The sequence below is a fragment of the Lepidochelys olivacea genome (assembly GCF_965140295.1).
Source record: "Lepidochelys olivacea isolate rLepOli2 genome assembly, chromosome: 7".
In the NCBI taxonomy this organism is placed as follows: domain Eukaryota; kingdom Metazoa; phylum Chordata; order Testudines; family Cheloniidae; genus Lepidochelys; species Lepidochelys olivacea.
Window position 1 is genome coordinate 103205677 of NC_140417.1, and position 15279 is coordinate 103220955.

A 15279-nucleotide genomic window follows, 5' to 3' on the forward strand; every position below is an offset into this window, starting at 1 on the left:
GATTTTAAAGGAAAATCAGTGGGAGCTACAGGAAGGCAAATAGCTTGCATATCCAAACCATAATTTGAAAACAAACAGCAGGTCCGTATCAGAACCAGGATTAGAACGCAGGTCTAAACTGCCTTACGTACACAAGACCACAGTGTCTCCCAACCAAGTCAAATTCCCTGTCTCCATTTTCCCCATCTGAAACAGGAGGATCCTCACCTACTACTTACCTACCTACCCACCCACCCATGGGCCTCTTGCTTAAGGCAAAGCTGGCACTTGATTTATTTACTGGGTCTCTCATTTGGTGACTTGGGCAGAAAGTATATAGGAAAGAAGGCATGAGGGCTATCAGGAGAGGGAGAGGAAACAGAGAAAAAAGGACAATTGTACAGCACCTAGTACAATGGAGCTCCTAGGTGCTAGGATAATAAATAAATAGTAGTAGTAGTAGAAGCACCTCATCCCCACACGAAAAGCCAGAAACAATCTCTCCAATACAGCAGATGCAGGCACCAGGAATTGACAGGCGCACCAGGGGAAAAACTGAAGTACTCACAGTCCTGTGATGATCTGTGACGGAATGTAAACCTTAAATGACTGCGGTTCACATCTTCAATAGGAATTGCCACCTTCACAAATTAAGACAGGAGAGAGAAATAAGACCCATGACTTCAGATAGTTTTTACCAATACCAGACTTTCACAGAGGTTCTTCAAATGTATTTTCTGCATTTTTAGAGAGAGTAATGTAATTTTAGCTTTCTTGCATTTCTTATAATTTGCTTGGCTCTTTCCAAACGAGGTATTTAAAGACCAGCATGACTTTCGCATGAAAGACCTTTAAAGGCCCTAGCTCCCTTGGAAGAAATCCCCACTCCCTCAGCCATTAGCAGATTGGGAGAGAGCCACGCCTACTAAATTCCCCATCACATGACCTTATGGGACTAGCAGGCAAGCTACACCAGGGACCCCAAAACCCAGCAGCCCTCATCCCCCACCAATATCTGAAGCAGCCTCTTCTACACTGCTCTTCAGGGCAGAGCCTTTACACAGAGCTTACGTAGAGCCCTTCAGTTCTATGGACATATTCACATCATCATCAACAGACGTATTCTTTACCTCTCAGATGTTGTCAGTTCCTCTCACATCAACTAATAAGACCCCTGACATTTACACTATAACTACATAACTTTCTAGACCAGTCTCTCTCTCTGATCCAGGTGGTTGCTACTGCTGTTGTCAACAACTGTCACTACTGTCAATTCAGTTTAACTGACTAGGTCTCACCATACCACCTGTACTGGTAGCCCTTTTCTTGACCTCACCCCGCCCCCACCTTCACTCTCACAATGTCGTCTTCTCTCCACTATCTAAATATCCAGTGTACCCTAACCTGTTTATAATTATTATTATTATTATTAATAACATACCCTCAACCACCTCATTTGTACAGACACAAAGTTATATCATTAAAAACTTCAGCTTAAAAACTGTTCAAGTAAGTCACACCAAGATACACAAACCTAACCAACCATATGATCTTATGACTGTCTTACATTCCCTTACCCCATCCATTCACTTTTTTCCCCTGTAAAAGGCCACACACACCTAGGGTGATGCATTAAATAAATAAATAAATTTTTAAACAAAATCACAAGTCTATATATTTCTCCCCTCGGTATTCAATTAGAGTAGTCCTATTTTCTTCAGCATATTGAAATATGGACTGCATGCTGCTGATCTACATGTCTGCAATTCATTCTGCCTCACCACAACCATTTTCTGTGGGTATGTCTATACAAAAAAACAAAACAAAAAAAAAAAAAAAACAAGCAGTGGGTGGGGAGGGGTTGCACTGTAGATGCACTTAATTCCCACAGCAGCTAACTCCTGGCTGCAACTGCAATGAGAAAGCCTTCTTTTTTGGAAAGAATATCGAGAATGAAAAAATATTAGCCAACTCTCCTTTCAATTAAATTCTTTCCAGCAATAACAGCCAATGTGTGTCTTTCAGAAGGCTACCCCTAGCCTCATTTTTAATATTAAATCTTTGGTACCTAGCTTGGGGAGTTGTTACTATGGTGCTAATTTAGCATCATTAGCATAATGCATCAGTAAACCCAGCATCCCAATATACTTACTCATGAGTAAGTCACTATAATATATGTTTACCATGATTTCTTTGTACTGTTGTTTACAAAAGAAAGTTATCCTAAATAGATGGTGGAATATCCCTGTGAAAAATCTATTTTGACCACAAAGATGGAAGAGTAATTTACATTCTATTCAATGCCAATGTTCCTTAGCAACCTTGAAAGGCTTTTGCTTAGCTGATCCTTTTACCCTTCCTACAATTGACCACATTAATTCCCTTCAATTTTGTTCTTAAAGATTTCTTATTTAAAACTATTCTCATTTTATTTTAAATTAACCTATTATGAGGAAAATTATTTTATCATCATCTGTACCTTGACAGTTTCAAACCAGCGAGGCTGTTTCACTTGGTAATAGATCACTGATTTATATTCCGAGATAGCGTCATCACCAGCCCCAGGAAAAATCACACTCTTGAAAGACAAGGAATAAAAACATTTACCCACACATACATACCCATCTAACAGAGAACAAACTAACCAGCACTGTCATTCAATAGTGAAAGAGAGGATCCAGTAGGTAGGTTAGAATAACAGAGGTCTTATGCTCTAAGTTTATCCCTAGTTAATTTCAACCAAATTGTATGCAATGATACCACAATATTTATTTGCTTGTCACAAATGACAAACTAAGTCTTTATCCTTTGGTGTGAGAACTTGGGCAAGGCATTCTTTAAAAAAAAAAAAAAAGTGCCCTTAAAATTGTTACAAATAACAAAGATGATGATGGAAAAATTTGGGCAAATAATTTCAGAGATTACATTTTCCAAAAGAAATACCTCCAATCTTTTGCCATCTTCGTCATAAACAGATATTGTAACTTCTACATTCTTTGCTGTTGTTTTGCTGCCTTTGTCAAAATCTCCTTGAACTAATGTTACATAGATATCATTGCGAACATCACCTGGCAGGACAAAAAAAAAAACATTACACTCACAATGTTCATAGTAATTTTCACAGTGTGCAGTTCTGCATAAAACAGTGAAGTATAAAACCACAATAAAAGACTTTAAAGGAACACTTGTTAGGCAAAATAATCTACATCCTTAAATTTTAAACACACAGCATTGAGAAGTACCACTGACTAGTGTCTTACAACAATATGTTCACCTACAACTCATACTGAAGGCACTGTATTAACAAAGCATGACCAGTGGTACTGTTAACAGAACATGTCTGGGTTGAGGCTAAGCCCTGGTCTACACTGGGGGGGGAGGGGGCCAGAGGGGAGGGCAGAAGAAGGGGAAGGAAATCGATCTAAGTTACGCAACTTCAGGTACATAAATAACGTAGCTGAAGTAGATGTACTTAAATCGACTTACTGTGGTGTCTCCGCCACAGTGAGTCAACTGTTGCCACTCCCCAGTCGACTCTGCCTGTGCCTCTCATGGCGCTGGAGTACAGGAGTCGATGGGAGAGCGCTCGGGGATCGATTTATCGCGTCTAGACTAGACGCGATAAATCAATCCCCGCTGCATCAATTGCTGCCCGCCAATCCGGCGGGTAGTGAAGACATACCCTGAGAAAACATACCCCCAAATCTTTGTTAGCAAGATTTTTTAAAACCCCAATCTACCACAGTAGTGGAGGTGAGAGTGGTGCAAGAAACTAAACAGAACAGAAAATAAATCCAATAACTGTAGTTATTTAAGATGACATATTACCATAACGTGAAATGTTTCAACATGCTTTTATTTCCTTGGTTTTCCCTTTTCCAAACCTAATTTTAATTCAGTTTGTGTGGTCTAGAAAGGTAGAACTGCAGGTGACGTAATGTTTTTTAATTTAAATTTTCCACGGATGAAAGTGTGTTTAATTTGATGCCTTATATACAGTACACTGTCTTACAAATATTCCTATTTAAAAGGTATCATGAAAATGAAACAAGGGAAACACACATGCATAGAGACAGGTAACTCTGGCTGACTGCCTGAGACTCAGGGTCTCTGTCTCATGATCACAATAGGTGTGGTCGACTGAGGCACTTAAGCTATATACACCTTCGTGCAAACATCTGGAAGCTACTGACAGCCAATGACTCAGTGGAGGGCGCTGAACTCTGAAATTCTCATTCAAGATGTCCAGCAGAACATAGAGCCTGTGGATCTTATGCGGAACAGTACAAGCTAAATCTTTTTCTCGGTCATTTGCTTAAGAAGGGGCAGCGACAGTCCTCTTATTTTAGGGAGTGTTCTTTTTCCTTCATAAACAAGCAGCAAATGTCTGTTTTCAAAATTTTCTGAACATGCCCCAAGACACATGAAGAGGAGGGCATCTTTTATAAAACAAAACAATCAAGTAATGTTTTTTCCTCAAATTGGTCTTTTTTTTAAAATCATATTTCAAAACTTCCAGATATACAGACACATTTAACAGGTGACTTAAGAAATAAAGCAAATATTTGGTACATATAACAGTCACCCGAACCGTGTGAATACAATTACCCATTATTGCATTCAAGCACATGAACTAAACATGTAGTCCATTTGTACATGTAGATTAAGCTGCCCCTTTTGAAACTGTATAAATTGCTTCACAGATTCAGTGGTAACACAGCAGTCAACACCACTCAGTTGTATGTGACTTGAAACTAAAACTAGATGCTCTACTGTCTGAGTACAGCTACTCCATAATGTCTCTCACTTTGCAACTAAATTATCAATATAATTTTTTTGAGGCACTTAATATAAACTGAAAAAAATAATTATGTACCAAAATATTAGTTATTTTATGGATTTGATTCAGATAGTTATATTGTATTATCTGTGGTAATTGTTAGGATACGCTACCAGCACTCCCAGCTACCTTTGAGACACCACTGACTTCCTGAGGAAACTACAATCCATCGGTGATCTTCCTGATAACACCATCCTGGCCACTATGGATGTAGAAGCCCTCTACACCAACATTCCACACAAAGATGGACTACAAGCCGTCAAGAACACTATCCCCGATAATGTCAAGGCTAACCTGGTGGCTGAACTTTGTGACTTTGGCCTTACCCATAACTATTTTACATTTGGGGACAATGTATACCTTCAGATCAGCGGCACTGCTATGGGTACCCGCATGGCCCCACAGCATGCCAACGTTTTTATGGCTGATTTAGAACAACGCTTCCTCAGCTCTCGTCCCCTAAAGCCCCTACTCTACTTGCGCTATATTGATGCTTCATCATCTGGACCCATGGAAAACAAGCCCTTGAGGAATTCCACCATGATTTCAACAATTTCCATCCCACCATCAACCTCAGCCTGGTCCAGTCCACACAAGAGATCCACTTCCTGGACACTACAGTGCTAATAAATGATGGTCACATAACCACCACCCTATACCAGAAACCTACTGACCGCTTTTCCTACCTACATGCCTCCAGCTTTCACCCTGACCACACCACACGATCCATCGTCTACAGCCAAGCTCTGCGATACAACCGCATTTGCTCCAACCCCTCACACAGAGACAAACACCTACAAGATCTCTGTCAAGCTTTCTTACAACTACAATACCCACCTGCAGAAGTGAAGAAACAGATTGATAGAGCCAGAAGAGTTCCCAGAAGTCAACTACTACAGCACAGGCCTAACAAAGAAAATAACAGAACGCCACTAGCCATCACCTTCAGCCCCCAACTAAAACCCCTCCAACGCATTATTAAGGATCTACAACCTATCCTGAAGGATGACCCAACACTCTCACAAATCTTGGGAAACAGGCCAGTCCTTGCCTACAGACAGCCCCGCAACCTGAAGCAAATACTCACCAACAACCACATACCACACAACAGAACCACTAACCCAGGAACCTATCCTTGCAACAAAGCCCATTGCCAACTGTGCCCACATATCTATTCAGGGGACACCATCACAGGGCCTAATAACATCAGCCACACTATCAGAGGCTCGTTCACCTGCACATCCACCAATGTGATATATGCCACCATGTGCCAGCAATGCCCCTCTGCCATTTACATTGGTCAAACTGGACAGTCTCTATGTAAAAGAATAAATGGACACAAATCAGATGTCAAGAATTATAACATTCATAAACCAGTCGGAGAACACTTCAATCTCTCTGGTCACGCAATCACAGACATGAAGGTCGCTATCTTACAACAAAAAAACTTCAAATCCAGACTCCAGCGAGAAACTGCTGAATTGGAATTCATTTGCAAATTGGATACTATTAATTTAGGCTTAAATAGAGACTGGGAGTGGCTAAGTCATTATGCAAGGTAGCCTATTTCCCCTTGTTCCTACCCCACCCCCCCACACGTTCTGGTTAAACTTGGATTTAAACTTGGAGAGTGGTCAGTTTGGATGAGCTATTGCCAGCAGGACAGTGAGTTTGTGTGTGTGTGTGTGTGTTTCCGGGGGGGGGGGGGGGGGGTGAGAAAGCCTGGATTTGTGCTAGACATGGCCCACCTTGATTACCATGCACATTGTAGGGAGAGTGGTCACTTTGGATGAGCTATTACCAGCAGGAGAGTGAATTTGTGTGTGTATGGGGGTGGGGGGGGTGAGAAAACCTGGATTTGTGCTGGAAATGGCCCACCTTGATTATTATGCACATTGTAGGGAGATTTCAGAGTAGCAGCCGTGTTAGTCTGTATTCGCAAAAAGAAAAGGAGGACTTGTGGCACCTTAGAGACTAACCAATTTATTAGAGCATAAGCTTTCGTGAGCTACAGCTCACTTCCTCAGATGCATATCAGATGCATATTCCTCAGATGCATCTGAGGAAGTGAGCTGTAGCTCACGAAAGCTTATGCTCTAATAAATTGGTTAGTCTCTAAGGTGCCACAAGTCCTCCTTTTCTTATTGTAGGGAGAGTGGTCACTTTGGATAAGCTATTACCAACAGAACAGTGAGTTTGTGTGTGTGGTTTTTGGAGGGGGGTGAGGGGGTGAGAGAACCTGGATTTGTGCAGGAAATGGCCCACCTTGATTATCATACACATTGTGAAGAGAGTGGTCACTTTGGATGGGCTATTACCAGCAGGAGAGTGAGTGTGTGTGTGTATGGGGGTGGGGGAGGTGGGGTGAGAAAACCTGGATTTGTGCTGGAAATGGCCCAACTTGATGATCACTTTAGATAAGCTATTACCAGCAGGACAGTGGGGTGGGAGGAGGTATTGTTTCATGGTCTCTGTGTATATAATGTCTTCTGCAGTTTCCACGGTATGCATCCGATGAAGTAAGCTGTAGCTCACGAAAGCTCATGCTCAAATAAATTGGTTAGTCTCTAAGGTGCCACAAGTACTCCTTTTCTTTTTGCGAAGACAGACTAACACGGCTGTTACTCTGAAACCTGTTAGGATATAGATATTCAGGCCTGTCTGCAAAGGCCTGTACTTTATGAATTTAGGTGTATTCTTATCACTTGGCTAGTTAGAGGTATAAAAGAAAAAATCAAAATCACTGTCTGCCAGTGTAAGGTCCTACTCTTACTGTGACAGTCTGAGGCCCTGTTCTTAGGCTAAGGCCTTTGACTAAGCAGCAGAGGCAGCCATAAGCTGGGAAGTGAACGGTCACATCCTCACATTCCAAACTAGTCACACTGAAATAAGGTGCGATTGGGCCATTAGGAATACAATCCTGTCCTGATAGTGCCTATCACCTCCAGAGACAGGGAAGTGCCTAGAATATGTAAAAGAAAACTTAGTTTGATAGTATCCTGTCTGGCAAGAACTCACTTATCAATAGCTGGGATGTGAAATCCTCACTTCTGTATTGTTTTGTCATTATAGTTCCCACTTTGCTGTTGTTTGTCTGTATAATCTCTGTCTGGTTCTGTGATTGTTCCTGTCTGCTGTATAATTAATTTTGCTGGGTGTAAACTAATTAAGGTGGTGGGATATAATTGGTTACATAATCATGTTACAATATGTTAGGATGGGTTAGTTAAATTTCAGGAAAATGATTGGTTAAGGTATAGCTAAGCAGAACTCAAGTTTTACTATATAGTCTGCAGTCAATCAGGAAGTGAGTGGGTGTGTGGGTGGGTGTGGGGAGGGGAAATGGGAATAGGGAATGGGGGTAAGGAAATTGGAATCATGTTTTGCTAAAGAGGAAAATGGGAACAGGGAATGGGGGTAAGGAAATTGGAATCATGTTTGGCTAAGGGCAGGAATGGGAACAGGGACACAGGTGTAAGGCTCTGTGGTGTCAGAGCTGGGAAGGGGGACACTAAGGAAGAAACTGGAATCAAGCTTGCTGGAAGTTCACCCCAATAAACATTGAATTGTTTGCACCTTTGGACTTCGGGTATTGTTGCTCTCTGCTCATGCGAGAGGGACCAGGGAAGTAAGTGGGTGAAGGAATAAGTCCCCTAAAAAGCATGAACTTTAGCAGCAGGCCCAATTTTGCTCTTAGTATCCTAATGCAATTATTGACACCTACCAGGCATAATAATCTCAGGAAACCCCATTTTCCGAGCCACAGCTGTGGACCTATCCACCAAGTGAGGAAACTCTTTCCTAATCTGATGAATATCTCCTGGAAGAAGTTTCAAAGTCACCCATAAACCTGAAGCATAAAATGTAATTATTAGACATATTTTCTATTTTTTTTTAAACAAAGACAGAAAAAAAAAAAAAGAGAGTCTTATGAACTTCGAAAGACAATGCACATAAAAGTCACTACGCCTTGCCCGCAAAGCATTTACATTTTGCAACACTAGATTAGAAATAATTATTTAAGAAAAACTTTGAAACAGAACTATAGCTAGAACGCACAGGGTACATCTGATTAGAACAGATTTTAAGGCAAACAATACAAACCGATAGAAAAGCTGGAAATCGTGTGTGTGTGTGTGTGTTGGAGACATAATGGATGTGGCTCATGTAGCCGACACAATGCCTTGTAGCAGATTCCACAATTCCACAACTGCGTGCGCAAGGGCAGACAGACCCCTGTGCCCACACACAAAGTCAATGGGGTTCTACGTAGGTGCAGCTCTGCACACTCTCACACATGCAGACACACACAGTACCAGAATTAGGGCCCTCGTTTATTTTTTCTCTGGAGAGCATAATGCAATCCATTAGCAGTTTGTTGTCTATTGCATGTTAATAGATGGCAATGATAGGAAGGAATTTCCTCTTTTCATACAGGAGAATATATTTTGGTAAGCATGATGGCTGATTGGGTGGGATGGGATCATCTTTTTCAAATCTAAGAAAACAGAATTTGAAGAAGGGCTTCAGTAAAACAAAACTTAAGTCCAGCGTAGAAACAGTTTTTGCAGTACCATACAACATGAGTATGGATAGGCAGGAAGATGTTGGAATCTTCAGTGCTTAATTGGGCGCAGTGAAGTTTGCACTGTGGAGCTGCTATAGCACCTTTTACATAAATTTTGCACTGAACAAGATAAAATAGGTGTCACTGAGTATCCAAGCTGTCCTCAGTAACTGAAGAGCTAGTTCAATTCAGAAAATGGTTATTAAACCATCAATAGCATCAGTCTGCAACTTACGCCTGCCCTCTGATTTTTCATAAATCTTCCAAATGAGACAGTAAAGGATTTGATTCTTTTCATAGGAAAAGTACAAGGGGCAGCATTAGTTAGAATGGAAGATCTGAGAAGAAAGTATCAAGTAACTGAGGAAGATGTCCCCAACTCTGATACTCTTCCCCAGTGCACATTATCTGGCTATGCCAGGAGGAGGACAGGAGACTCTGGATGCATTTTAATCAGGCTACAACTTTAGCCCTAAAAGTCTGAAGTACCCAGCAGGTAAAATTTTTGAGGTATGTAAACGGTTATGGAATTACCTGTACTGTAAAATTTTACCTGCTGGGTACTTCCAGACTTTTAGGGCTAAAGTTGTAGCCTGATTACATACCTCGGAGGGGTGAGGTCGGGCTGCTGTCAGTCCACCCCCTTACCCAGCCTGGTCACCAGGCAACCTGCTTCTGGGACCTCAGCACACCTCTTCCTCCATCAAATGAGGGTTAAGGGTGACTACTGGGGGATGGGGGTTGACTCCCTGTCGTAACAGTCACAGGAGACCCGAACAGCTCTCATTTCCACTCCTTTAAAGGATACCTCTTTTAAATACTTTCCCATTTGATCTGATCACTGTATCCACTCCCTAAGGAGTACCTGCACTGGACATCCGCCACAAGCTAACAATGAATTGCATCATCATAACCCCCTCCCCCTTCCCCCTCAGCTCCCAACCTACTGCAGAGAAGGCAAATAACCCACCTCGACTTGGCCAATCTGGCCATCAGGAAATATTCCTTCCCAGTCCCGCAAGAAAGGAGTAACTGTCCTAATGCCCACAGCAGATCATGACAAAACCTGGTATTTCAAGTACTTCCATGAGAGGAAGGGTGGGTGCTGCTAAGCCTGGTTCAGGTTTTTGTTTTTGAATAGGCTTTTATTGTACATGAGGGCATAAATAGCTTCCCCCAGACACACACTGGTCACCTGGTGGGAAGGATGGATCAGTGTTCCCAACACTAACCAGGCATGGAGCCGCCTGCCTGTGTAGCAAGTATCTCTGGTTCTCTAACCCTGCAAGGAGCAACATGCTTCCTCCAACAAGCCAAACAAACGGCCCCACCGCTTCATGTGCGGTGAGGTCATTTTTGCATTTCATCTATGGGGATAACCTAGGAAAGTATAACTTGTACTGTATGTACCGTTCTGAAAACTTCAACGATGCCTTTAAAATGTCAGCATTTGCCAACAGACACCATGCAATTACTTCCTGTGCTATGGCACAGATGAGAACTGTGGAATCTCAGATATCAATGAGCGATAACTTGGTAAACAGACTCCTTAATGGAGGTCATTGCAATGAAGTATAAGAGTTAAATAATAACAAAGGCAACTATAGAAGTGAAAGAAAAAGAAGCAATACAATAAAACGGTATATCTATTAAGCAAATTTTATAAAAAAAACGAATGCATAATGTTTGTAACAGGATAAGAACACAATCAGCAACTTGTGCACTCGCAGCAAGTACTCTCCCATCCACTAATTTTTTATTTTTACAGATGAAGAATCCAAAAGTAAATTTAAGAAAGTTACAATTTAGTAACTTGTAATAATATACCTCCCTACAAATATTGGCTGGAGTGGCAGTTCAAAATAGCAGAAAAACTTCTTAAACAAAACCCATTCTCCTCTTTATATTGCGATTGTATAGAAAAAGTTATGTTATGCACACTTCTCTCATATTTAAAGTATATGAGTGATCGAAGTGTATTTTCTTTAAACCCTTTGCTCAGACACTTTATAAATAGAAGAAAAACAGTGCCAAGAGAAAATTGGTAAACTGAGATTCTGCATTTACTTACACAATGATGAGTTAATCCAAGACCCAGAAAAAGAACAAATCAAGTATATAGCAATAGGGCTGGAATGCATTTAATTTTTTTTTAACTAGTATATATCTTTTATATTTATATTTATGTCAGTAGAGAATACACTGAATTATCTGTTCAACCTATAGACAGTAATTAACAGTGTTGTTTATTTTGCAGCCCTCCTTTACAAACTCAAAACACAAGTTGGTATCAGTTCTGAGGAGAGTAACTGCCTTGTCGTATTGACAGCAGACCAACTGCTTTGACTACAATTGCTAATAGGAAAAAATGAGAAAAATGGGGGGAGAGGAACACTCCCCCCATCCCTTTGATGGGCCCAGGGCGTGCCAGGGTTCAAAGGCATGAAAGCCAGTTCTTGAAGTCATTGCTTTCAATACACAAACATACAAGAGTGGATAGGGCAGAAATACAGACGCATGTAAAAGTGGCCAACCACTGCATAAGAAGGACAGAAGACAATCTGTAGGATAACAATACTCCCAAAAACGGAAGCGGGGGGAAAGGGGGCACGGAGAGGGAGGGAGGGAGGGAGGGAAGGAGGAAGAAGCAGGGGCGGGGGGAAAACAGGACAGGTGTCTTTTCTGGTACCAAACAATAGCAAGCAAACAAAAAAAATGAATCCTCCAGTCCAAATTAAAATAGTCAGATGGTGTGAAGCAAGGATATATTTTGTATTCCAGTTTACATAAAGAACAGTACCTACCCTGACCCTTGTGGTTAACTTCTTTAGCAGCAATCACTTTGTTTATAACAGTCTGAAGGAAATCATTCTCCCCTGCCACCCTGGGTGAAAAACGGGATGATATGTTCAGCTGCTTGTGTCGAATGGCGTCATCCAATGCTAGCCTGGAGGATGCACATGACGACCAACACCAGGAAACAAAGGGTCACAGAAAACCAGAAGTCACAGTAACAAGGGAACACAAAAGATCATATCATAGTTGTGACGAAGAGTATTTATTAGTCAACGCAAGACAAAAGACAGGAAAGGTAACAAGAAAGACATAGGAAGATCATTAATCAGGAAAATGCTGACCTGCTCAAGAGAAGTCAAGCAATCCTATGTTACCCTTCCCAACAGAAACATGCATGTGTCAGGTCCCAATCCCACTTCCAATAAATAGCATGTATAGTAGTAAAGAAGAACACTGATCTCCTGAGAGACCCATGTTAAATACTGGAATCCAATTGGGATGATTTTGCAAAAATGTACAGTATGTTAATTCTGTGCAACCTTCAGGACAGCTTCTACAAACTGAATATATTAAGAGGTAGTGTATATGGTTTGATGGATTTTACAGAAGAGAAAACTTCTAAATTTAACTGAAATGGCTTAGTGGAAGAAAAACAGATAATCCATCATTTTGTTATACTAGGTGAAGAAAAGAAAATGTGAAAATTATAAATGAAATACAACATTTACAAATGTCACTTAAGTACCACACCAGTCTTGCCAAGTGCTTCTGACAGCTGTTGTGTTGGTGGCCAGTGAATGAATACAAACAAACACACATATGAAAACAGAATTGCATGTAGCACAACAAAAGCACAGCATGAAATGAGTAAGAAAATATGCCTCTTATACACAGTGTTTAAGTCAACATTGGAAACAACGACAAAGCTATTCTTTGTGTGTTTGCACATTACTCATATTCTTGGTGTATACTTTGAAGAATATTTTAATTTACTGAAGAAAAAAACACAACAAAAACATATTGCACACCCTTTTCAAAAGCTGGTTTGTATATAAACACACTATAAATCAGTTTTAATGGAGCAAAAAGCTAAACATTCCATTAGCATCCACTTTTTGATCCACAACGATTCATTTTCTGTGCATACTTCCACACTGTCATTGTTTAATTACAATAAATAAATCTCACAAGGACATTCTTCTTTAAAAGCTTCTACTTTCCTTGAACTACAGAACTGTGTTACTGTTCTACAGACTATTATGTCTTATATACAAATTCCACTGTTATCATGAAATACAAATATGAAGTGTCCAGGACTAGAGCCATTCGGCACATAGTGCTAGTCACCTGATTTCTTTCTATAGATTCTGCAATCCCAAATTTTCTGTTAAGCTCCCCAAACATCCCTGCTAACTCTTGTACTTTTTAATTAGACCTAGTTTCCATACTGAAGTTATTTGATATTACATTATGTTAGTCTATTGCTCTCTAGATTTATAAAAAAACACTCACGAAATCTAGGAGTAGATTAAGTCAAAAGGGAACTCAGTTATATAACAGCATTGTGGTCTACATTTCTTACAATGGTAAAGCTGAGACAAGATGGGAGAGGTAATATATTTTATTGGACAAAACTTGTCTCTCTCATCAACTGAAGGTGGTCCAATAAAAGATATCACCTCACCCACCTTCTGTCTCTCATATCCTGGGAACACCACAATACAAAAACACTGCATTCAACAATGGTAAAGCTGAGTATTCATATTTTAATGGGGATGTACTTTTTTTATCCCCACTACCCCTTCCTCATTTTATGATATTAAAGTTGGAATCTTTAAAATCCCCACACATTTTAATTCCTTTGTTAATAGTAAGCAAGCACACACTTCTACTATTTTTTCGTTAAAAAAGGAAGAAAGCCTATCCACATACACACAAATACAAACATTCAGACTTACTCAAACCACAAAAACAAATTAAGAAATCCAAAGTAAAATCTACGTCTGACCTTTGACAGTACATTTCAGTGCTTTCTTTTAATCTTAAAAATATCTGATAACACTATGAAGTTTCACATGGCATAGTGGTTCCTTTTATTTCACTGGAAAACTAGTTATACGTATGAGGAGTTATTTCAGTTCCCATGCCCATTCATTCTTTGGTTTCTCTATCTTTAATTATCTGCCAATTATGGTGGTGATTTAGTGACATGGACAGTCATGTGATACAACCAACTCATTTCATACAGGACACTTAACATCCATCAGACAGTAATAGCTTTTGGTCATTACCAACCTTGACTAGACTGGAACCAGTAACATATAAAGGAAAGAAGCTTAAAACATCTATCTCAAAAATCCTGGGCCCATCTAGTTAGTTCCAGGCTCCTTCACACACAAAAATGGAAAAGACATGTTTAAAGTTGAAGCTAAGAAAGCACTTAGAAATGGGTGAATTTTTTTTTTTTTTTGGCACCATACATTCCAAATAAATAAGTGAAGAACTAAGAAGGGGGGAAAAATACATTTAAGACTCATGTGTTAAAATTCCAATCTGTAGCAAATTTACCCACTTCAAAATATCTACATAACATTAGTGGACTGTAAGATCAATTTCAAAAGTTGACATTGAAAAGAGTTTTACATTTAATCTGCCTTAAATCCTCTGACAATGCTTACATTATTCCATATACTTACGGCTGAAATGGTATAAAGTGTTGTTTGTCCTCATCATCAACTTTCCCAGTAATTATGTCAGTTACATCCATTACTGAAATAAAAAACAAAGCTACTGCAATAAATTGATCAACAAAGGCAGGCTAGGGGAGAGACAAACAAACAATGTACTACCGTCACTTCATCTCTAATGAAAGAAATTAACAATGGCATAAAACCAGTATAGTTCTTTTGCAGCATAGGTTCATGTTTCAAATACAGACTCAATTTTCACATCAGTGAAATAAATGGCATCCTCTGAAGCTACTAGTAGATGTGGATACAAGCTTTTGTTTTGTCACATGTACCATCATGTGACATTATTTTAAACTTCTGCTTACATGAACAACCAATTATAACATTCATAAACCAGTCAGAGAACA

General features: G+C 40.0%; 1 protein-coding gene across 2 annotated transcripts in view; it reads right to left on the reverse strand.

Annotated features, from left to right (window-relative positions):
• The window catches only part of DOCK1 (dedicator of cytokinesis 1), a 552328-nt gene that overhangs the window by 457285 nt on the left and 79764 nt on the right, over window positions 1-15279 (reverse strand). The window contains exons 11-16 of one of the 2 annotated variants that reach the window (XM_084632948.1): window positions 14879-14951; window positions 12191-12333; window positions 8544-8669; window positions 2923-3047; window positions 2459-2557; window positions 548-620 (exon numbers count right to left, since the gene is read on the reverse strand). In XM_084632948.1, the coding sequence (XP_084489074.1) occupies window positions 548-620; window positions 2459-2557; window positions 2923-3047; window positions 8544-8669; window positions 12191-12333; window positions 14879-14951 (639 nt within the window). The remainder of the gene's footprint in view (window positions 1-547; window positions 621-2458; window positions 2558-2922; window positions 3048-8543; window positions 8670-12190; window positions 12334-14878; window positions 14952-15279) is intronic. The other variant, XM_084632949.1, reaches the window with a different exon arrangement.